This window comes from Enoplosus armatus, chromosome 5 (genome assembly GCF_043641665.1).
Source record: "Enoplosus armatus isolate fEnoArm2 chromosome 5, fEnoArm2.hap1, whole genome shotgun sequence".
Classification (NCBI taxonomy): Eukaryota; Metazoa; Chordata; class Actinopteri; order Centrarchiformes; family Enoplosidae; genus Enoplosus; species Enoplosus armatus.
In genome coordinates, this window is record NC_092184.1 from 14,510,651 (window position 1) to 14,536,262 (window position 25,612).

At 41.9% G+C, this 25,612-nt stretch overlaps 1 protein-coding gene across 2 annotated transcripts in view; it reads right to left on the minus strand.

The window, feature by feature from the left end:
• Positions 1-21,778, minus strand: part of dock10 (dedicator of cytokinesis 10) — a 42,557-nt gene extending 20,779 nt beyond the window's left edge. For both annotated transcript variants that reach the window (XM_070906255.1, XM_070906254.1), the window contains exons 1-18: positions 21,620-21,778; positions 12,383-12,502; positions 9,461-9,550; positions 8,456-8,538; positions 6,622-6,694; positions 6,195-6,335; positions 5,825-5,959; positions 4,587-4,773; positions 3,564-3,652; positions 2,841-2,924; positions 2,437-2,595; positions 1,893-2,141; positions 1,665-1,787; positions 1,035-1,117; positions 804-926; positions 624-703; positions 329-516; positions 72-137 (exon numbers count right to left, since the gene is read on the minus strand). In XM_070906255.1, coding sequence (XP_070762356.1) covers positions 72-137; positions 329-516; positions 624-703; positions 804-926; positions 1,035-1,117; positions 1,665-1,787; positions 1,893-2,141; positions 2,437-2,595; positions 2,841-2,924; positions 3,564-3,652; positions 4,587-4,773; positions 5,825-5,959; positions 6,195-6,335; positions 6,622-6,694; positions 8,456-8,538; positions 9,461-9,550; positions 12,383-12,502; positions 21,620-21,778 — 2,232 coding nt within the window. The remainder of the gene's footprint in view (positions 1-71; positions 138-328; positions 517-623; positions 704-803; positions 927-1,034; positions 1,118-1,664; positions 1,788-1,892; positions 2,142-2,436; positions 2,596-2,840; positions 2,925-3,563; positions 3,653-4,586; positions 4,774-5,824; positions 5,960-6,194; positions 6,336-6,621; positions 6,695-8,455; positions 8,539-9,460; positions 9,551-12,382; positions 12,503-21,619) is intronic.
• Positions 21,779-25,612: the final 3,834 nt, after the last annotated feature.

A 25,612-nucleotide genomic window follows, 5' to 3' on the forward strand; every position in this document is an offset into this window, starting at 1 on the left:
TAACTGGAGAAAAAGGAGTCATATAAAAGCTAATAAATATCCTGTCAGCATGTTTTTGGATAGCACTCTACCTTTAAAGGTTTGGCAACTTCTTCGTCTGAGCTGCGGAACTCCACATAGACTGCAAGGTTACGAGCCTGTGAACAAGAGGACCATTGTAACATTAACAATTGCCCACATACAAAAACCAGTGAACAATAAAAGTATATAAAAAACACGAGGCACGCTGTATGCAGTTGTACAGTTAGTAAATTTGGATCCTTTTTACAACCTTAACTCAGGCTCCTCTCTTAAACTGCGCTTTGTTGTTAACAGTACTGTGATATACCTTGGCGAAGCTCTTCTGGCTGTCATATTTGAGATGTTTAGGGTAGACGTAGATGTGGTTTCTGTAGACGCGGTGTGGCTGCGTGAACTTGGTGGTGTCTTGGACAAACTCCTCCACCTCCACAGTGGGCTGGTGTTTGCTCAGTTCTTCAAAGGGCTTCACCGGGACATAGGAGGATGTCACACAGTCTGAAAGCACAGAGAAGAAAGAGTTTACAGGGTGTTACAGAGCAGAGAAGGAGAAGGGAAGGAGGAGGCAGACAGACGGCAGAATGGAAACATGACTGATCGCATACTAGGATGCTCCAATGGAACATAGTCGACTGCGATGTCCAGCGCCCCAGGAATAGTCTGCAGTTTGCTGGTCTTCTCAGCCCTGCATACACAATAACATGTCATAAAAATGTTATAGGAACGGTTTGTCTTGCCATGGAGAATTGACCTACTTTATTGGTAAAGCCTACAGTATGCCTTACCTCCTGTACTCAGATACCAGCTTAATCAGGTCATCTGTGGAAATCTTGTTGCTCTCCTGTTTGAAGAGAGGTGAGAAACGAGACTCTCTGTCCAGTGCTCCATGGTTGTCCTTAAACACTGACCTATAAAGAGATAAGAGTTTAGGTTAAAGATTAGATCCTTTGAAGAGAACACGGTAGATACATTTTAAAATGTTTAGACAACCGAGCGTCCAACGAGTGGCCACTGACCTGACGGACCAGGCAAACGGCATACGGTACTTCCCCAGTTTACTACAGAACTGTTTGTTGGACTTCATAATCTTCTGAACAGTCTGTACAAGACACAAGCAGAGAAAGACGGACAGAAGGAAATGTTAGCAAGACTCCACAGCTGATATTTTTAAATCCTAGTTTTCAGCCCTAAATCCTAGTTGACCTGGACAGAGTGACAAACTAAATCAGAGGTTGTTTAATACAGTTACTCCGGCTGCAGGTTGAATATCTGGTGATTCACTTAGCCATTTAAACAAGGACCACATGGAGCACTGCCAGTGGGGAAACCAGGAAATGTCTGGGATAGGATTTCGGAAAAACCTACTTTCTACACTATCTGACCGGACTGGCATTCAGTGATGAAGATAAACTCTGGCCTTACAGGAAAACCATTTTGTAAATGTCACGCATTAAACTGTTTCAGTAGATTAGGCCATTTCCCTTACAATAAACGCCCAAACAGCATGTTTCATGAGCCATTTTTTCCCAGCTTGCTTCAAGAGATAAGACAGTGTAAAAGGTTTAGCTCTATGTTGTTGGCCAATGATAGAAAATAAATCAAGCAATGTAAATATTAATGCGGTCTGAACTATCAGTGAGAATTACCTTGCTGGAGTCTGTGTTCTTGATATAAGGTTCGGTCCCACAAGCAATATTTCCCATCAGCACCTTTTCCACTCTTGCCACCATCACTATGTCTGTGTGGGGGTTGGTCACAGAGAAGATGGCCTGCATGGGGAGCATTGGGAAGGCATATTAGAGTCATTCTACATGTTAAATGTGGAGTAAAGGATGGAGGGAAAGTATCATACTGCAGGACTAACATCCGTGTACCTGTTTGGGAAAGCATAGCCAGTGCTCCAGGTCCAGGCTGAGATAACAGTCCCCTGACTTCCTCTCAGCAGGAGAGCACAGGCCATTTTCCTGACCCCCGCCTACCGTCCCCGGACCACCTGTCCCGTTACTGCAGCCCCCGAGCATCTGACGCACTGCCTCGTGGTTGAGGTCTACGTGGAAGTCTGCGGACACCTTTCTCCCTTCTCGTACATCCAGCAGAGCCAGCGACACGAAGAAGGGTTCAATCTAGTGGAGTAGATTCAGCTCAGTGATTCTCAGTTCCTTTACGCATAAGACCTTAACCCTAACCCTTCGACATGCTTTCAGAACATATCATTAATTCCCTTCTTTACTGCTGCTAATGTATGACCAGAGCTATTGTTCTTATTCTTGTAGAAATCCTACACTGGATTAAATCCATATAATAGCTTTTAGCATCAACAGATTTGAGTGCCATTACCATTTATTTTACAGAGACATTTTAACAGTCAACTTTGAAGTATGTCTAAAAGTGTAAAAGGCAAATGTTTCTAATCCTCACATTAGTGACCGGTCCAGTTTCACTCTCGTTGATGCAGCCCTGCAGCATGAGACTGAGTGATCGGCAGGTTATCATAAACCTTCTGCCCAGTTTCTCCTCAAACGGACGCACTGCCGCGTTCTCAACTGATGGATGTTCGGCCCGCGGGCTCCTCAGAACCTGTGGTTAGTGAAACACAGTTTGTTACCTGGAGGCATGCTTTACTTTATTTTATTGGACCAAGCTGGAATCATCTGGAAGAATTGAGAGAATTTCACTGATGAGATCTGGTTAAAACTTCAACTTCATGACTAACATAGACATATGATTAATGTCCTAAAGTACAACAATGCATGAAAACAAGATGTAAGTCATGTAAAGGTAAAAAGAGAGAAAATAAATAACTAATAATTCTTTACACATACAGGAGTATCAGGGTCCAGCGAGAACAGATTCAGCCTCTCTTCTCTCCTGGCAGAGCGGATTCCTTCATCCGTCTCAGAGATATACTGTTATGGAAGAGATGGCAAGAAAGACAGAAAGAGACAGTCAAAGAACAACTTGATGCAAATAAGAAATAGGTCATTATGAATTACGATATTAGTGAGTAATGTGTTCTAATGGCTTGGACTAAGAGGTAGTCTGCAGAGTTTTCTTGGGCAGTTATGTTTACTTTCAGTGTTTCTCACCAAAATGCAGTGTGTATTCTTGAGGCCTATAAAAACATGACAAATGCATTTCCTTCCTCATAAAATATATACAGAGCCAAATTTTATTGTATTATTTATTTCATTGTTTACACAATGTTTTACACCCATGTTTACACTGATCAGCAGGCTTTCCTGTCTTTTGCTGATGTATTGCTACGTTTCTTTGCGCGTTACCATCACCGACTGTTGATCAATGGAAGTGTGAGACCATCGGCAGGAATCATGACCATGCTTGTGTGTGTTTGCATGTGCATGATGCAAAACATTGCTCCATGGCACCACTAATGGTCAACTCCATAGGGTACCTTTAAATAGACACTGACTGGTGTGCTTTACATGCATCAACTATTAATTATGATAATGGTAACTTCAATAGAGTAGCAGAAATGCTTAAAAGCTGTTTTTTGAAAATGAAAAAGAGGTTTCAGTTCAGCCGACCTTTGCTAGCTCTGGATTGATGCCGTTCTCTGTCGTAGTATCTTCATTCTCCTGCAAACAGCAGTCACTCAGCGACAGGTCAAACACATCTGCAGGGAGAACAAACACAGTCAGGACTGTTTATGAGTGATGACTGCCAACACTGAGTGGATGGGAAAGTTTATCTAAGCAGCCATATACCATTTTCTAAAATAGGTTCAGCAGTACACTAAATACACAGTAACAAGAGCCAGTGGACATATATCCATCTCAGAATAAAATATGACTCCATTTGTGGTATTTATCATCATAAGCCAGGCAGGCTTCTGCAGAAATATAACCTCCATGTGCCTGGAGCAATTCTTCCCAAAGGCCATGCTGAACAAAATGGCTCATTAATGGTAGGTCACCACATGCTCGCAGCCTGATTTAGAGGCATGCTAACAGACCACAGAGCCGTGACGGCTGAGCGCTATTACATCATACCACCACTTTTCACTGGGCCAAGTCTCAATGCTCTGTCAGTGTGTGTTAAGTTACAGGCGGTGGTCCCCTGCCCAGGCTCTCACAGAGCTGGCACTTAAGGTTGAGTTTTATGACTTCTGCTTCCATGTTCAGTTTTTTAATAACATGGTATGATGCATTAAACAAAGGTGGAGTCACTGGTTGGTGTCAGGCCTCATTTCCTGAGAGTGATGCTATTGATTGAGCCCCAACCAAGGAGAAATTCCCCATTAAGGTTGTGGCAAGATGGCAGATATTATTTAGTTAGAGTAAGTCAGACAGAGAGGGAAAGGTTACAATTTTTGCTGACACTAAGTATAAAATCATTCCTCTCTTAAGGGCACCATAATTTATACATGTGTTGGAGTTATGCTAAAATTTCCTCTTCGTCTCTCTTTAAATACCCCTTTCTCTTCTAAATTACCATTTGTGTTTCCATCCCCTTTGCTCTCTCCAACTGGTTTTCAGTTCAGCATCTCTTTACATCCATCGTAGGTAGACTTTGTGTATCCTTAAATACAAAAACAGAATCAGCCTCACCCTGCCGGTGGTCGGTGAGATCCAGACTCTTGCGGTCAGGAGCCGGACCGTCGTGGGGACTGATCTGTAAGATGCGGGTCAACGTGCTAATCCACTCCTCCATGTCCTGCTCGCTCTCCGCGGCCAGCACGAAGTACGTAACCTCGTTCATCTTCAGCTCGAAGGCATGTTTCCTCAGGCGGTTATTCTTTAGGGGGATGGATGGAAGGGAGAATGTGGTTACACAACAAAACCAGAACTTGGTTTGGTTTTTGGAAAATTTGACTCCTTCTTACACATGAATCATGAACTTAGCCTAGCTTAGTTTAGTGTCTGGATGAAGAAACCCCCTCTAAAAAGAAGAAAAATATCATAAAGCCTGCTGTTTTTTTACAAGGACATATTAAATCATAACAATAAAGTGATAGTTTGGAAGTTATTACAAAATACAGCCATGGTTGTGGGTACTTGTAAACAGGAAGTCCTATGTAAGTTTCCTTTTTAATTGAACTTTACATTTTTCTTTTGTTAAATGTACAATCCATCTTTGGAGAAGTCTTAACAGTCTACTTTACCTTTAGAGAGATATATGGATTTATTTGACAATAATAAAAGGAAATACAAGACTGCATACACTTATGATTACATTGCAGAGGATAAAAACACAATAAATCTAAGGGCTTATTTCCATTGTGGTCCTTGTAACAAAGAGGAAGCTGCAACTCCCAAACCCACATCCAGCAATTACTGTAAATTAAGCTAGACAACTGTCTTTAAACTGCATGCAGGGACATAAACATTATATCCATGGGGTTTGTCAGTCACTGGGTGAGTAAAACATTTCTAAAATAATAATATATTGAAAGGGGCATGCAGTGTCATCATGCCCTACATTATCAAACTATGAGCCACATTTTACAGCAGTACAATTATAAAACACAATGTCTCCTCATAAAAGATAATACTTGCTCAGCTAAAGTTAAATGTCACTTCTTTTTACTTCCTACTTACATCCTGCGACTGAGTTTTGTTTATAGAGGGAGAGCATCCCTCTGATGAAGGTCAGGTACAGTGCAGTTTCTTCTTTGCTGCTTTTTGTATCCAGCACCTTCTTCTTTTGTGGTAGTGTGCAACAGTTTTGTAAGGAACGGAGCCTGAAAAGCCTCCTTATATCACTCTAAATATACAAGTCTACATATTTATTATATAGTATATATACTGTGTTGCGCTCTTACGTATATGAATGCTTTAAAACCCACCTGTACCACACCAGTGCACGAGTCAAGGAAGATGCACCCTTTGGGTTCCTTGGATATCTTCTCGTCTTTGTAGAAGTTCATGATGTAGGAGTTATCTGTCAGCTGGGTGAGCTGAAAATATCTCCTCTTGAATGACTGCACAGATAGAAAGAGGTTCAAGAAATCTTTACAAACAATAATGTAGATGGTGACGAACTAATTCTGGGAAAAATGTGTCATTGAAAGGAGTCAAACTAAGTTTACCAGGTCAGAGAGCAAGGTCAAACATTTTAACTAAAAACAGGGGAACCTCTGAGGGTTGGGGGTGAAAAACCAAGACAGACGAAATGTGTGTGCGCATGAAAAGGGAGAGCATCAGACATTTCCTCACCCGAACAGTGATGCTATTGTTGACAGTGCTGTTAAAGTTCCCTTTGTAGAGCCAGCCTGACCGAAACACACCGATCCCTCCCCCTCCTCCTCCTCCACCTCCTCCCCCTCCTCCTTTGGACGAGGACAGCGAGGTGGTATCCTGTAAAACACAAATATGGTCAGTTATAGTTCAGCTTTCCATTCATCCCTCTGACACAGAGGAACAGATGATCAATGGCGAACAGGAGACTTTCCGAGACTCTTTGACAGTTAAATTATGTTCATAAACAATGTCCCACTGACCTGTAATGAGCTAACTGCTCTTGCAAAGTATATTTAACAGCTTTAAGGCTGCGATAAACTAATTTAAACATGAGGCTCAGGATGTATCCGTCATGTAATGCATTCATTCTAAAAGCATTTGTCAGAAGATGGTCATTACTAACCTCATCCTTGTCCACATCCTCATAGTCAATCTCAAAAGAATGGGATGGCAGCTTCTCTGCCTTGTACAGTTTCCTACAAAGGAATGGGGAAAGACCAGAAGAACTCTGATAATGGAATATATTGATTATTATTTTCAGGAATTTAATTAATCCACTCTATCTGAGTGGTGCAAAGGACTGTGGGTGGCTGACTCTGCTCCATCTTTCTCTGTCAGGAGTCAACAATAGGTAGTCCTCGCTTGATCCCGCTCCACTGATTTCACAGGCTGACCCGTCATTGTGTGCGAGCCATGGGATAAAATGCCTTTGTGTGTGTGCTGTGAGCTGCAGACAGCTCGGCTGCAGTCTGTGGAGGATAACACTGAAACCACCCTCTGCTAAAAGTCACACAGTTGAAAAGCTGTCTGAAAAAATCCCTTAAGGGGACTATGTTTAGAAGATTTCTGGTGATTATGGGCTGGCCACTGACAGAAGAATGCTAATATTGGCTTCACAGATGAAGATCACTCCACTTAATCACAGTGGTGACAACCACACATATACAGTAGCTGTAGATTCCCATTGTCCTATGGTTTCCCTGGTGTATTTCACTATGTGAGCCTACAGTTTATGGTCGGTTAGCTTGTTAGCCTTCTAAACAAACAATATTAGAGTAGTGTTTGTGTGTTTATGCTAATTCCACAGCTAGGAAGAGACAAATAAAGTTGGTATGATTGTGCTCTAACTTGTGTTTAAGCTGCATCTTACTTTATGGTTCATCCTGGTTGTCAGTTCAGAGGTTATGTGAACTGACTGAAAGAATACAGTGGCAACCCATGGGACAGAAGAGGGACATTCCTGTGGTTGAGAGCAGTAACTGCAGGGCTGCTCCGGGTCAGTCTCACGGGGACCCGACAGACTCCAGTTGACTGACTGACAGCTTGATTTAAATAAACGACTGACTGGATGACTGACATTTAAAAAAAGGATCGAGGGAGCACTGAAAGTTAACGTTTGTTCAAGTGGAATGTCCTCAGTCTTACTTCTGTCTCACTCAACATCACCATCATGTTCTTGTTAATGACCTCCCACCTTAGAGTAAATAATTGTGGTTAACCATAATGTTAGCGGCTACTTCTGCATGTCTTTAATCAACTCAGGAAGTCAAACAAACAAGTTTTTAAATTTCCACTTCATCATACATTGCAAAACAATGTATAAATAAAACTAAAGGAAACAGCAAAGGAAACACTAAGAACCAAGGGCTGAAAATACTCTCTACAACACCGAGTTTTGGTACTGATACAAAATCCAAAGAAATACACTAACTATAACACATTTTTCTACAAAACAGTTTTATTTTAGCACAAAGACTGGAGAGAGGGGGGAATAGTTAGCCTGGCTTGTGTCCAAATGTAACAAAATCCACCTACAGTACTAGCACCTCTCAAGCTCCCTAATAGACACATTACTTCTTGTTGGTTTAATCAGTGCAAAAATCACAGTGTGGTTTGTGTCGGACTATTTCTTGACTGGGTGTAGTGACTCCCTGGTGTCTCCACTGGTTGTCTGCCAACCTCAAGGTGATGACAACAAAGTCGCTGTGCCTGGCCAAGAAGCAGTCTCGCACACATAATCCAGGTTAGCCATTTCCACTAGCTTGTGCTAAGATAAGCTAACCATCTCCTGGACGTAGCTTCATATAGAGCATACAGATGTTCAAGTGGTGTCAATCTTCTCATCTACCTCTCGGCAAAAAATTAAAGTGTATTCGCCCAAATGATGAAGTATTCCTTTAAATCCCATGCAGGAGACGCAGAAGACAGGGTTATAAAGAGATGTCCAAGTGTATTACCTGGGCAGCAGGCGGTAGTCTCCAGCGTAGTCGTCATACTTGAACTGGACCACATTTAGCTCAGAGTTGTAGTACTTACAGGCCTGGGGGAGAGGATGGAGATTAGGGTGAATATGATTAAATATTAACTTTACAGAATGATGGCCTCTCTGCGAAATTTGGACCTGGGGCAGCTGGAGAGCGTGCAGACAATGAAGAAAGCTACCGCAGCTCTCCTGAGGCCTAGTTACTGATGTGCAGGCTGGGATTCGTCATTAGATTATTTAAATTATAAAGGGAACTGAATTAAGACTCTGTCCCCAAGGAGTCTGCAAATAAAAATATCTTTACATCTTTATAGCTTACTTGTCGGTCTCAGGGGTTGAAATGGTACTCTCACAGGGTGTGTACTTTTACTTTGTATTGTACATACACAAGTCAAAGACTGGAGGCCAGTTTCACATCCTCCCGTGTCGCTGTTCTCTTTAATCCATTTGTTTAGAGCGATCTTAATCTTTTGTTAACAATGTCACAAATTATAAACAGACCAAACATATTATCAGCTACTATATCAACCTCAGACAGGACAGCAGACACACACACACACACACACACAGAGAGAGAGAGAGAGAGCCAGACAACCACGCTAAGTCTCCAGTGAGCTGTGACTGTACTGTCTGGGGAGTTTCCATCTACTCAGATATTATTTCTCCGCTGAGCCCTTGAGATTATGGCTGGTCGATCTGAAATGAGCCCTGATAGCTCTAGCCTACACACACACACACACACACACACACACACACACACACACACACACACACACATATACAGATCAAGATATGCACACACACATCTGGTTTATTTTAGAGGCATGGTAAAACCGCTCCACCGGTACCATGATGTCAATGACATCCACCACCAACCGAAACCTTTCTCAATTCCAAACTACAGTGGCTTCAGTTCAGTCTTGTGCACACAAAGACACATGTGGGCAAACACAAACACACACACACACTAATGCCTCACCTGTCTGACCAGCAGACATTCAGCCTGTAGTTCTGCCCCCTCTGGAACAGTTGACTTGAGAGTCCGACTCTCCTGAGGCACAGTGGATACCTGGACGGATAAAAGGATCGAGAAGGGACTGTTAACATGACAGGAAACACAATTATTTTGATATGTTTCATAGAGGGGTGAAATAAAAAGAACACCTCCAATCACATACAAATAATATACTTTATCGAGATAAAACATTAACCACCGGGGAAAAGAGCAGAGGTGCTATTTCACAAAGCAAATGCCACATCCGATAATTGTGGGTGTTGTTTAGGCTGTCATCTACTAACTAAACTGATCTTGAGACAAGATGTGTAAGGATCTGGGTGGCAGATCTCCTGGGGGAAACACTGATTATTGTTAAAAGGAAATCATCCATCTGTCTATTTTCTAAGCTAATTACTCTGTTCAGGGTCACAGGTAATAAAAACACCATGGCTATTGAAAATGCTTCTTTCTATATATACTTTTACATAGTTCAATAGTTGTTCTAAATCAAAACACATTGTACAGATTGACGACAAATTAAAGAAAAAACCTGAATGAATGAGTGGAGAAATGTGACATTGTAATGGTTTGGTGTCTAGATGTGAATCATGTGCTGTGGCTTTCAAAGACACCAGATCTCAAGTTGTCAAGTAAAGCCTCAAGAGGCTTTAAAATCTGTACAGCATACAACACCCTCTATCCTTAGACCCTAGATTCTCCCCGAAAACACCCTTTAATGAAGAAAAAAAATGGAAGAAAGGAAGGAAAGGAAGGAGCAACAGAGGAGGGATCCCTCTTCCAGGACGGACGGACATGTAAACTGAACAATTTAGATTTTCTTTAGACTGACATGTTAGACGGCGCTCTCCATCGCTATCATCAAAACACCAAATGGACAAACAGTGTTCATCCCAAGAATCTATGCCAAGGAGCATTCAAGCTGTTCTGGAGGCTCGTGGTGACACAACACGTTCCTAATATTTGCTTTAAATTGTTGTTCTCCCTTTATACTGTCACCCATCTGTATATTAAACTGCAGATAATCACAATGGCAAAACTGGTACTTCTCACCACATTGTCAGTTAACTCTCACTAATTCAACTGAGCAATGAATGGTGGAAACAGCCTATAATGCAGTATCCTCATATACTGTGTGAAACAATGAACTGGGCCTAATATCTCGGCAATACAAAAATGGATTGATGGATTGCCATGAAATGTTGTACAGACATTCATGGTCCCTAGAGGATGTATCCTAATCACTTTTGTGATCCCATTACTTTTCATCAAGCGCTACCAGCAGGTCAAAAATGTCCCTTTCTCCAGTGCTTTGGTTTATAAATACCTGCAAAACTAATGACATTCCCATCAGCCTCAGTGGTCTTTGTGTTTACTTCTAATTGGCAAATGCTAGCATGCTAACAAGCTAAACTAGGATGATGAACATGGTAAACGTTAACATGCCAACATTGTCATTATGAGCATGTTGGCATGCTTGAAGCACCGTTGGGCAGCCTCACAGAACCATAGACATGACTGTACTCTTAGTCTTGTCTCCCCTCATCAGGACTCCTTGTCATGCTTTATGGCTTATATATTAACACCTCATGAGTGATGATTTGAGAGGACATGCAGAAAGTTATCCAGCGTATTGATGAAATATTCATTCATTCCTTCTTCTCGAAATCGTTTCTGGCCAGCTTTATTGCCGTGAAGATGAATAATTCAAGTCAAATCTCTTAATAAGTATTCCCTTTCTCAGCAGTGTTTAGACCTACAACTACAAAACAAACTTTTGAATCATGCATCTTTAATTATATAAAGTATATTTTATGATCCATGAAACATAAAATCAACAACCAATATTTAAGTGACTGTGCAGAATGGGAATGAAAACAAGTCAGCACTAAAGATCTTTGTGTGTGAACAGAGACAGACATTGATTTATACAATCAGCTGGCTAGAGGGCTGAGCTCAATAACCAACTGGCAATGAAGCAGATCTAGTAAATGCCTTTTGTGCATTAGCAATACTCTGCCAAGCCACTTTCACTTACAATTATGGAAATTGACTGTAGGCTGCAGAGACAAAGAAAATCAGAGGAGATTGTGTTGTAGCCAGACAGAGCTGGGAACCAGCAGAGCTATGCATTAAAGCTACAACTCTGCAAGCAAACGTTTCCCTTTACCACGAGCAGGTCATCTTAATGTGCAGGGGATCTGCGTGTGCAGAAACACATTAGCACAGTAATGAAAGTACTAATAAACAAAGAGCTGAAGGGAGCCGGCGAGAATAAATTGTTGACTGTAATGAAAAGACTGCAATGCTTAACGTGCATGATTAGTGTGAATAAGTGTCTCATGTTGGGCTGGATAAAAGATATCACATGTTGCATTTTAAACAAAAATGTATCATTGTCAAATTAAGAACTGACAACTTGGATTGTGTCCAAAACCACTCCCTATCTACTATATAGTGTGCTACATTTACTGTCCGCAATTTTACTTTTACTTAATTCAGAGAAAGTTTGAGTAAATTTATGCACAACATAGTGCCTTAAAAAGTTCCCATAATGGAACAAAGCAAGTAACATCCATGGCATGAACACTACTTAAGACACTGATAACGTCGTCTCAGCGTCCCCAGTTTGAGCCTGGCTGTGGACCTTTGTTGCATGTCATCCCCCCTGTTCTGTACACTGATAAAGGCAAAAACAATCCCAGAAAAATACATGTCACGTCAGCCTCTGGTAGCTTGCAATGAATCGATAAATAACTCAATTCAGAACACGCAGGATTCAGATTAAACCAAGAACCTTTTTGTTCTGACTCCATTAACCACTGAACCATCAGGCCATCACACACACACACACACACACACACACACACACACACACACACTTACCGAGAGATCATTGTCAGGGAACAGGAGCAGGTCTCTGAGAGGGTCCTCCTTCAACTCGTCCCCCAGTTCAAAGATGACAGTCTCATAGTCAAGAGGATCGATCAGCTTCGGCTTCTCCTGCTGCAAATGGAAACACAAAGACATTGGATTAGTGTTCACTTGTTGTTGGGTATCAAACCCCAATACGATACAAAACAATAAGTTATAGTGAGATATACGATGATACAATACGATAGGTAGTGAAAAGTGTCAAGTATTGAAAGTTGCTTGGTCAAATTGATCAAATACTTCCTGATTAGTAAACCTTTCTAACTTTGGACTATATTCTATCTATGGAGATGTCTTTATCTAACACTTATAAAGTGAGCAGTTTGTAAATGAAGTATCAAAAAAGTAATGTTTTGGCTCCGATATTGAAAACCCTTCTAAAAGCTATAAACTGTCTATTACACAAATCTATAACCAGATATTGTGAAAGCAGAAAAAAAGACAATATAGTATAATGTTTTTTACATTTGTGTTCATGAACCACACTGATCTTACAGCATAAAGATTTTATTTAAAGCAGTATCCATGACAGATACAGTTATGATCATGACATTTCCTGTGACATGACATCATTAGGACCGAAAAGAATCACAGAGGAAGTAGCACTTCAGTTGAAGTGAGGCTGTGAGACACCACACAGAACAACTAGTATGAGAAACATTAGATACTTTAGAGACAGCTTCATTTAACTGGACACACAACATGATACCGGTGGATTTTATTCTCAGTAAGTGAAAACTTCAACAAGCAACCAGACCAACTTAAACTGACTGTTTATAACACCACATACAAGAGTCACCAACACACCTCCAAACCCCACGCTCGGTGCATACACCACCAAACTAGAACTTGATGCACTTCAGGCTAAACAATCCGTTACACACTAACTTTCTCTTTTCTCAAACAGACGTAAAACGATGTTGAAGGATAATGTAACTGGTCAAAGAGTCACACACAAAAAAAAACATTTTAAACATGTATTTTACAGCTAGAGGACAATGGCAAATTACTTCTGTCACTCAAAGAATAGCAACAGCAGCAAAATGAGAGCTGAAGCCGGCTGTGGTGAGGAAGGCAGAGGAAGTAATGATGTTTGGTTTGGTTCACACGACATGCAGTGCAGACCGGGGCTTTTACCCACCACAGCTACCTCAACAGTCAGAACAGGCCTCACACAACCAAGAGAAAGCACAGAGGAGAAAAGCAACTCAACTGAAGGAGATCTATGTTTTAGGGCAGCCCTCTGTCTAAGTATAGCCCTTACCACCCATACTATATACTGTTAATATTACATGCAGTATTACACTATACTGTATGTATGCTGATTTACACTGTCAGCATGATTTACACTCTGTCCAGGCCTACAATATAGTCACAGTTCATCTAGAGTGTTATTTTTGAGTTCTTTGTTCCTTGTGCCTGTTCAGTTTAATTGTATTGATTGATTGATTGCCAAATTAATTGTCAACACAATTTGTCAACATGCCATCGTGATAATTGATTAACCTTTTATGTTGGATGAAACGAGCAGTTTGAAGGTGTCAGCTTGGTCTCTGATAAATCGTGATGGGTCAAATTAAAGAAAAAACCTGAATAAATGAGTGAAACGTGACATTGTAATGTTTGGCGTCTACCAAATAGATGTGAATCATGTGCTGTGGCCTACAAAGATACCAGATCTCAACCCAACTGTCAAGTTGTCAAGTAAATCACAATAGAAGATGCTTTTAGACAAACAATTAATCAATGATTAAATAATTAATCTATAATGGAAATAATCATTAGTTGTAGCCCTAATAACTAATGGTTAAACCAAAATTATTTAACATGTGCGTATGAGCAGATAAATGACATAAGATTCTAACATAAATAGGAAACCAAAGGCAGGTGAGTAGATTAAGCTTGAGGTTTTCATTTGTGCATTGTGACTCTACCCTCACCCATGTGACGTCAGAGTAAATGTTTCAGGGGAAAGTCTGGCTTTCCCCTCGTGAGCTGACATCTGACAGATATAGAGTAATGTAGTATTAGCTCTGCTAGGTGTGTATCATTAACACGCACATCATTTAATCTGTCAACTTCAAAGCTCTTCTCTTCTATCTGGCTCTTCCTGTCACAGAGCCTGGCTCAATGTAGTGGAACAAACAAATCTTCAAAAGAGGAGGAAATGAAGCACCTAAACATCATAAAACACTACAATATAATGGCCATAGACTGTGGTCTATAATCATTAAAGCTGTATAAATCACAACAATGACTATGACTGACAGCATGTAAACACCTGTAAGTCACTGACAGTCAACTACAGTCATGTGATAGTCAATAAATACTTGTGCGGCGTGAGTGTCACTTGATGTAACAACTAGCAGAGACAGAAAGAGAATACATACAATACTCAGCCGGTTGAAATCCGATCGCACTCGTTTGCTCTTTAGTCTCTTCCTGAAGGTGATTTTGCTCCTGAAGCTCATGGCGAGCAGAATCAAGTGTGCGAGCGAGTGTGTGCAGTATTACAGAAAAAAATCAGCAGCACGACCTGATGAAAAACGGTTGAAGCTAAATTAAAAGTGAACTAAACAAAACACACGTCGCAGACATGCGCTCTATCAGAAGCAGAACTAACACTGAGTGGATTCATGAGTTTGTGTCAGTGCACGTGGATGTAGAGGAAGTTGATGTTTGATGTCTAACACACACACTTCAGCATACGCAACCACACCCACACACAGAAAATCCCCAGTAAACGAGAAACAAACCAATCAGGCGCTCCAGTTTCTACACATCACATTCTCAATGCTTTCACTTTCTGACAATTCAGCGAGACAACGTAAGACACTGTTATCTTTACTGAACAAACAGCTTACAGACAATCAATGTTTTTACACTCCACATTACTAACCGTACAAACAGACACAATAACGGACGACCCATCTCTGCAGTTAAGCACAATCATGTACTCACACGCACTCAAAGTCAAACTCTCAGCATCTTATCTTCTTCTGTCCAAAGTTATCAATAGCACACCATCAGCCCACACATGCACACAAACATATGAACTAACATGCAAATTCATCAACTTCCTGTTCTAAGGCTAACCTGTCCTCCATCTCCTCCTACATGACTGTCTGCAACACGCTGTACACATGAAAAAAACATATACAAAATAAAAAAACATACAGGAGGTATCCACTGATACAACATAACACAACATAAACACACAACTTTTAAATCCATGTTTGCCCACACAGACACTCACTTCCCCACACAGACACTCACTTCCCCAGAGAGAAGTACAAGAGGAAACAACTCCTGACGATACAACACAAACTGCTACACCTGCTGGTAACACATTACATAAGGCACAGCCATTAGGCTTTTTGGGAGCACTGAGGGATTAAAGTGACACAATCAAGGGTCAATTCACTCATATTTCAAAGGAGAACACACATATTGTATCACTTCCCTCTTGTGGTTGGGACATGCAGATTTTTGTTTGATTCATGCCCATATTTTGTAATTAGGTGAATTTTATGCTTCCACCCCAATGCAGCTGAATGGTATTTCATTTGCGGTGCTCACAACACTGAAAAATAACTGTTTGTTTGAAATTCTTTCTAGAAACAGCATCGTTGTTTCACTCGGGATAATCTACAGAACACGCTGTCAACAGTTTTCATATAGGGGCTATTTCTTTGGTGGAAAGTAGTTCCTATTCAAACTGTTTACAGCAACATCTGTGCAACAAATTAAATTAAATTCATCTCACTTGTATTGGGGTTAGGGTTAGACGGCAATCTCATGTAAGTACTAAGTGAGAAAATATGTTGGGGGGTTTGTGTGTACTGAGCCTTTAAAGCATTTGTGATTAGTAATTCAGAAGTGATTCATTACTAATCTGAAGCTGTTCATTCCTCTCCACACTCCATCTTTTAAGTGTAATAGCACATGCTATAGTTTATAGTATGTCAAGCTCACGTCAGTTAATGGCAGTAGTGTGACTAGTAGGGTCACTTTGTGTTTCAGCAGAAATGACACTACAGTCTGTCTCATGACTGCAACTCTGATGTTCACGAGGGAGTGAAACAACAACATGACCCTGCAAGTCTACCAGGACAAGACACTTCTAAGCAAAGCATTAATCTTAATCTACTGTATGTTTTCCCAATCTAATAACCGTTAATAAGTATTTGATGTTTCGCATCTGAAACAGTGAATCATAATTACGCTCTTAGCCCTGCACTCCTTCAAGCCTATTTAACATCAGCAGCTCAACCTCCCTCCTCTTCTTTCACTCTTTCGCTCCCTCCATCCATCCTCTGTTCTGCACCAGCTGCCTCAGCTGGCTCCATCCCTCCAGTCCTCCCTCTCATCCCCTCCTATCGCTTCCTCATTTCATCAAACATCCTCAGCAGCGTACTCCTTTATTTCTTCTTCCTTTGATTCTCCCTCTGTCTCTCTGCTCCCTTGTTCTCACCCTATTAAACATCTCTTTTAACATCTCTCCTTCAGTCCCCCTGCTCCTCTGTTTTCTCTCCCTCCCTCTCTCCCTCCCTCTTAGCAGGGGTGAGATAGAGTGGGTGTTGATGTTGGTAAACTACAGCTGTGTGGAGGGCACAAATAGAGCACTAGACTGGTGGCTCACAGCATGGCTTTCCTCCAGCATAACTGTTCAGAAGAAAAAAAGAAGAGCAGAATAAATCTAAGTTGGGAAATGATTAAGACAAAGATGGAGAGAAATCACAGGGTTCACATCTTTGCACATTGTGTGCACAAGCTGGTCGGTGTCATTCTCAAGCACAGATTTAAGGGCTTATCATCCCCTAAAGGGAAAGATGTAAGGAAGAGAAGGGGAGTGTGGAAGTAAAGAAAGAGTGTGAAAGAGTGATAGGGAGTATAGAGACAGGGACAGAAAGGGGGAGAGAGGGGGACAGAGACAGCTGAGACAGCAGAGGGGAGAAGAAACCAGACAGAAGCCATCTGCTTTACATCATGAGAGCGATACAGGGTCTGAGGAGAGACACAGTGGGACTAATGGGGATTCATACTTCTAAGAGAAGTCACTCCTCTGATGAAAACCAGCGTTCCCCACTTTTGTAGGGCCAATTTGACGTGTTGAGTTAAAAGTGAAAAGCCAGTGAACCCAACTTTTTTTCTAACTTTCTTGCCTTTTGTCCAAAACACACACACAGCACTGTTTTTGTGGTGGCTGTCTACTTAACACGTCTATTTCAGTCTGTCCGTTCAGCTGTGTGAAGGTAATTCTGCAGACCATTCATCGGCAGTGAATGGACAAATAAATAATTCCCGAAAGCACACACCCTGTCGACAACCAATTAACCGACCAAAAACACATTATCGAATGCCGCTCAAGAAGTCAACACCAAACAGGATTGACAGTAGCCAAAGAAAGACGGGAGGATTTGCATTCTTTCCCTGACCGCAGTGTCAGTGACAGGGTGACCAACGAATAGGCAGAGTGTCAGGAGTGTCAAGCTTGGTGAGAGAGATGGAGGGTCTGACAGCTAGGGGACATGGCTTGTGAGCATGTGTTTGTCCCAGAGTCTGTATTTTTTCCCCTAACACCCCTATATCCTTAGACTCTTCAGAGAGTACTTGATGGAAGCCATGGTTACAATAAGGCTCTTTTGACATCCTTCCAGCTAAATTCCCAATAGAGGTCATTTTTTTTAAGTAGTTTTACCTTTTATCCTGACATTTTCTACACTGGCCAGTGGTGCTAGTCTCACTCAGTTTAAAACTGAATACAGTGCATCCGGAAAGTATTCACAGCGCTTCACTTTTTCCACATTTTGTTATGTTGCAGCCTTATACCAAAATGGATTAAATTCATTTTTTTCCTCAAAATTCTACACACAACACCCCATAATGACAACGTGAAAAAAGTTTATTTGAGATTTTTGCAAATTTATTAAAAATAAAAAACCTGAGAAATCACATGTACATAAGTATTCACAGCCTTTGCTCAATACTTTGTTGATGCACCTTTGGCAGCAATTACAGCCTCAAGTCTTTTTGAATATGATGCCACAAGCTTGGCACACCTATCTTTGGGCAGTTTCACCCATTCCTCTTTGCAGCACCTCTCAAGCTCCATCAGGTTGGATGGGAAGCGTCGGTGCACAGCCATTTTCAGATCTCTCCAGAGATGTTCAATCGGATTCAAGTCTGGGCTCTGGCTGGGCCACTCAAGGACATTCACAGAGTTGTCCTGAAGCCACTCCTTTGATATCTTGGCTGTGTGCTTAGGGTCGTTGTCCTGCTGAAAGATAAACCGTCGCCCCAGTCTGAGGTCAAGAGCGCTCTGGAGCAGGTTTTCATCCAGGATGTCTCTGTACTTTGCTGCATTCATCTTTCCCTCTATCCTGACTAGTCTCCCAGTTCCTGCCGCTGAAAAACATCCCCACAGCATGATGCTGCCACCACCATGCTTCACTGTAGGGATGGTATTGGCCTGGTGATGAGCGGTGCCTGGTTTCCTCCAAACGTGACGCCTGGCATTCACACCAAAGAGTTCAATCTTTGTCTCATCAGACCAGAGAATTTTGTTTCTCATGGTCTGAGAGTCCTTCAGGTGCCTTTTGGCAAACTCCAGGCGGGCTGCTATGTGCCTTTTACTAAGGAGTGGCTTCCGTCTGGCCACTCTACCATACAGGCCTGATTGGTGGATTGCTGCAGAGATGGTTGTCCTTCTGGAAGGTTCTCCTCTCTCCACAGAGGAACTCTGGAGCCCTGACAGAGTGACCATCGGGTTCTTGGTCACCTCCCTGACTAAGGCCCTTCTCCCCCGATTACTCAGTTTAGATGGCCGGCCAGCTCTAGGAAAAGTCCTGGTGGTTCCGAACTTCTTCCACTTACGGATGATGGAGGCCACTGTGCTCATTGGGACCTTCAAAGCAGCAGAAATTTTTCTGTAACCTTCCCCAGATTTGTGCCTCGAGACAATCCTGTCTCGGAGGTCTACAGACAATTCCTTTGACTTCATGCTTGGTTTGTGCTCTGACATGCACTGTCAACTGTGGGACCTTATATGGACAGGTGTGTGCCTTTCCAAATCATGTCCAATCACCTGAATTTACCACAGGTGGACTCCAATTAAGCTGCAGAAACATCTCAAGGATGATCAGTGGAAACAGGATGCACCTGAGCTCAATTTTGAGCTTCATGGCAAAGGCTGTGAATACTTATGTACATGTGATTTCTTAGTTTTTTATTTTTAATAAATTTGCAAAAATTTCAAAAAAACTTTTTTCACATTGTCATTATGGGGTGTTGTGTGTAGAATTTTGAAGAAAAAAATTAATTTAATCCATTTTGGAATAAGGGTGTAACATAACAAAATGTGGAAAAAGTGAAGCGCCGTGAATACTTTCCGGATGCACTGTATATTGAACCCTTTAAAGACATCTTCTCTTGATCAAACAGAGTTGAAGAACTGAAAACCAAGTTTCAAACATTTCTATGGACCAAAGTTGTTGTAGATGATTAGTTTCATGACCACAAATCAACTTTTCAAGAAATTTCCTGACCATAGTCAGGAGGTGGCACTTTATTACATTATGCCTTTATGTTATGAAGGACTCACTGCTGGCAGCTGGCAGTTATTTTAGCTCACAGCTCTGCCACTCAGACACTACTGATCAATCAATTAATTGAACATCTTAGACAATGGGTGGAAATTTCAGGGTCAGGACAAGTTGGTTTCATTCACATCTTCAAAAGAGAATGAGCTCATCAGAGTTCCCGAGGCCTCTATATTGGGCCTTTACTATTCTCTGTCTGTATGCATCATTTTTATGCAGATGACACACAGCTGTAGCTTTTTGCTTGATTCTCCTAGAATCCATCAACCTGACTCCCTACATGAGTGTCTAATGCAATTGTATGTCACAAAACCTTTTGAAACGTAACACTGTCCAGGTGTCCAGGCCAACAGTCTAAATCCCAACTGGTGAATCACATATCAGATCGCTATCTTAAAGCATTAAACGGTGCTGCAAAAACAGTTATTGAGAAAAGTGCCATCTTTCTATTTTAATAAGGTGACTAAATCATTTAAAGTAGAAGACTATTCCCAACATGATTGCTATAGTGTCTTTTAAGCCTGTAAAAAGTGTAGAAACCTTGGCACTGATGAATCACTTACTCTGACATGGAAATATCGCATGCTATATCAGCAAAAGGTAGAATTAGTGCTCTAGTTTCTGGTGCAGACTGGCCTGAATATATCAGCACATGCTCTTATACTTACAGTACAAGAATCAGCAGGCAAACATGACTTTGCAGTGTAAACTATCACAACTGTAGTTTGCCACAGAGATCAGAAAAAAAACGACACCAGAAGAGACGGGAGGTTTATGGAGGAAAAGAAAGAAAGGAGAAACAGAAGGGGCGACTGTAAAGATCCCACCCTGCCAAAACTCTAAAAATCTTTCCACTGGGCTTACAGAAACCAGGGTCTTTCTGGGAATAAAAAAAAATTCTGGCCAACACTAATGGATACAGATACCAAACAGATGGCTGACATGCAGCCCTGCACTGAAAAGAAAAATCAGCAAGGAGAAACACACATGTACGTTTATGTAATTCATTCATCGATTCCTTCATGCACTCATTCATCCTGTCATGCACTCATTCATTCACTCCGCCAAACAACTCTCATCAAACCATCTTATTCATGGTTCTCTTTGAATAGCTATTTTTATCATCTTCTCTGTGGGCCATATGCAGAGAAAGCAGATTTTTCCCACAGAAACTAGATTCCTCATGTCTGACCCCACCATCCCCCCTCTGTTCTCCTCCCTCCATTTCCGTCTTTCTGCCTCTCAGCTGTGAAGGGAAACAACCAGGCCCCAATCATTGACCATATATCAACCTCAGCAAGAGAGACAAAGAAAGAGCCAGTAAAAAAGAGACCATTTGACAAGGAAAGGCAGAGATGTAGAGAAAACTAAACAAAACTAAGAAAATAAAGTGTAAACACATGGTAAAAATTGCCGACTTTTAACCTCTGGCTAAAATGCACATAAACATACATTCATGCACATCCAAACATGATGTCATTGCGCACACAATTACTCCACACCCACATACTGTAGCCCCCTCTACCTGCCCACACATGCATTAGGTAGAATGTTAATGGGGAGTTGGAGGTGCATTAGAGCTGGTTACCATTACAATGATGGTCAGAGGTGAGGTGGTAGTGGTGTAACCCTCTAGGGTGGGAGTGGCAGCATCCAATGACATCTGGTCCTGTCGCGAACACATGTGGCCACAGTCGGCCCCGCCCACTGAGCGTAGGAGCAGGACCACACTGGCCGAACAACCCATAATCCACTGTCTCCTAGTCCAGCCTGATCCAGTCCAGCAGTATAGGCTTCACCTGAACTGAGGTTCCTTGTTTATCCCAGTCAACCTGAACTCAACTGTCTGCCCTGATGACACAGTCCAGTTCAGTCCAGTCCAGTCAGCCCCTGGTCCGGCCAGCGGTGCTGTGCTTGGTTCAAGCCCAGTAGGATAACTGAGACTCCATCCTACTCTAGCCTCCCCTGCCTTGCTTCACCTCAATGAGTCCTGCTTTGCAAGCTTTCTGTGTCTTTCCTGCACTGCTCTACCCCAGTCTCCAGCTCCTAATGTTGCTGTTGCTGAGCTTACACACTGGCAGTCTTACATGGCTCTCTCTCTCTCTTTCTTTCCCTCTCTCTCTCTCTTCCTCTAATACACACACACACACACACTGACTGCAGCTGTGCACGGTTCAGCCCAGCCCAGCTCACCCAACAAATCACAGTCTGCAATAGCTGTCAGCTGACCAGAACCAGCTGCTAGACACACACACAAACCTACATCATTTTTCTGATTTTTCATTCTGCAGCACTCTCCTTCACCATTTTTTCCTCCCAATCACACCAGTCCTTTCAAGTCAGAGTTCTGCTCGCTGTGTTTGTGCATTTGCGGTTTGTGCACTGAAGACAGGACATAAGGCACAGACACGCTATCCCACACTCTGATTTGGTTAAATAAACTGTTGCTTTTTTAAAGAGTGTATTAAATGTATGTGTTTAAGCATGTGTTTGCTACAGTAAATTCAGCTTAGTGCTCCAGAGTTGGCAGAGTGTGTGTGAGGCTCTGGGGAGAGTGTTGGGGAGTGGTGAGAGAGGCTAGTGAACGGAAAGTGGATGAAAAGTGGGGAGTGGGCGGCTTTGCAGATTAAGCGTGCATGTGGAGTTTCAGGACTGTGGAGCTAGCATGAAATTCCCCTGACTTTGGTTCAGCACATTGACCGGCAATAGGACACTATTGACTGGGCTTTTGGTACGTCTAAAACAAGTGCTTCAAGTATAAAATTCCACTATATAATTTCTGATGTCCGTGAGTGCCAGCGACAATCACTTTAACCACTCTAATTGTTCTCATGTCACCGTAACATCTGGTCCTGCTTTATTCTTCATGTTCCATTTTCGCTGTGTGTGGCTAAAAAGAAATAAAAAATGTGCATTCTGAGAACAAAATGGTTTTCATATGTTTCGCAGCAATTTGAAATTATTCTCATTATAAAATTCCCTTTGTTCTTCTTTGCCAGTCGTACTTGCAGAACCAAAGATTTTTCCAAAACATAGATTGTAGAAAAATTTGGACGAAGCAGCAGTTATGTCACCCAAATTTTGTGAAGGGACGCTTTGAAAGCTGCATTTTGGTTTGCTGGTCTTTGCCGTATCTGTCAGTCACTGGAGCCAAAAACATTTAATTCAGTTAAACGGGGAGGAGTTGGAGTGAGATGGGGAAAACAAGGACAAGAAATGGAATGTGACAGGCTGAGACATCTGTCAATCAATCAAATACTGCCCAGAGTACTTGTCCTTTAAGCCTTAATATTTCCTCAATGGAACAATGATCGTCAAAATCCGCACCGCGACACACGGTAGAGGAAGTGAAAATAACACTAACTACTAACTAAATTCATTTAATAATGCATTGACTGTGTTTAAAGACAGAAGTTGGAAGATTTTTCTTTAACACAGTGAGTTTTCATGGAACCAGCATTCAGAAACTGCAGCTTAATGCATGTCCACACTTGTGTATTTAATTGCCGCAATATGACATAACAACAACACAAAAAGCGGCACTATCACATAAAAACCACGTAGCTCCAAAATTGCTTACGAAAAGTGGATGTTTTGGAGATCCATGGTTTTCACATGACAGCGACGAGAGGTTAGAGGTGACTTGAACAATGACACAAGGAACAGAACAAGTAGACATTAACACAAATAAAGTCAAACATGTAAACGCAGATCCCAAAGCATCACTGAAGAGAAACCGGTAGTTCCCCACACCCAGGGTCATTTGAGGGAACATTTTACACATTTGACCTGTAATACCTTCTAATCTAGCTCTATGGGTGCCTTGCTTTCAAAGGGTGTCGGTAGATCTGTAATCAAGTGACGCATAATGTATAGGTCCAGACATTTGCACACTCTCCGCTCCCTGCAGAGAGTAGGAGGTAACCATGGTGATGTTGTTTAGGTCATGATTAAGGTCATTAGTGTCCATGCCAATGTGACAGAAAATCCCACCCACCACCCACATAAATGCTCATTATTATAATCCTTTACATAGCTAAATATAAACAGTACAACACACACAACACACACAAACACACAGAAAGACACACGACATACATGAGCGTGGGCACAGGTGGAATTGTTATTCCCCACCCACACAGTGTACAAATATTAATGTGTGTGTGGAGATGACAGTGCATATGTCCAGAGCAATGTACAAAGTGGAGAGAAAGAGAAACATTAACCACACCCACCACCACCTCCAAAACCACTGCCTCTCACTAAAGGCTCTTCAGCGCAACATGCCTGATAGCAGCAGCTAAAACACACGGACGCCACAAAGATGGGCTTTGTTTGTATGCCAGGCCTCCACAATGGTCCTGTCAAGCTAATATGCCCACACATACATGCCCTGTAGATGCCAGCAAAGTCCCCATGTTATACAGCGAGCTCGGTGTTGTGCTCTCATTCATCCATCTGCCTTCACACTTCTTTTTTTTTTCAAACGCAAATCACCATGCTGGCTGCTGTAAGTACGTTTCCATCCAAATGTGCGTCAAGGTTAAAACTAATCATTGCATGTTTCCATTATCTGGTGACATGCAAACAGTTACAGGAGAGGATGACAGGAAACCATAAAGAGCACCAACGACTCCTAAATTGCGGAGTTTAATTGATGCTGATATGGCATTTATATAAGTAATTTTTTCAATTCCGTACGTTGAGCTTTCTGGTGGAGTCTGTAACAGTGGGTGGCAATAATGTGCTGAAGCTGTGTCTACACTGCCCAGTCAACCTGAACTCAGAAGAAGACAAACCAGGAGCAGGTCCTGTTACTGTACATTCAAAAACTCTGTTTCAACCTTTACGCATCTTCTCTTAATGAATATGCCAAATTGTACACCACAGCAAAGTGTAAAACCCTTTAGCAAGATTTTGCTGTTTTTTTGTCCACATGATATTAAAGCACAAATGCAAAATGTGCATAAAGGAAGTAGATGTTCTGTTCATCATCATGTAAGAATGAGGCCTGATCGCGCCATATTCATGCTGTAAGTCTTTAACCGATGATGTTCTGTACTGTAGCCATCGATCAAATTAAAATTCTTTGCACGTTTCCCATAAGAAAACACTGCAGTCTTAACGCGGAGCCAGCGCTGGAGGTTAATTGATGGAAAGCTACAACAGCTACAGTCTTCTCAGCATTTTGTTTGTTTTGTTGGAGCCCTTTTTTGTAATTGTTTTACTTCCCCTCCTTTTAAAATAGACAGAGAGAGAGCGAGGGATGAATTTAAAGCAAAACACTCAGGGCAATTTTTCAGCGGATGAGGTGGTGAGTGTTGAATAAGTGATGAGGACCTCGCACTTCCAAGGAAGGGAAGCTGACACACACTCTGTGGTTAGAGGCACAGACATGGAGACGATGCAGTGTAAAGCAGCTCAGCTCCCAGGACACCTGTCCTTTAGTTAAGAGTCGGTTAGGAGACTAAATAAATCACACAATGAAATGGGAGAACAAAACCCTACAAGCAGAGTGTCACATCCCCGGACAAAACCACAAACACCCGTACCACCATGCACACGATGAGACGGAATAATC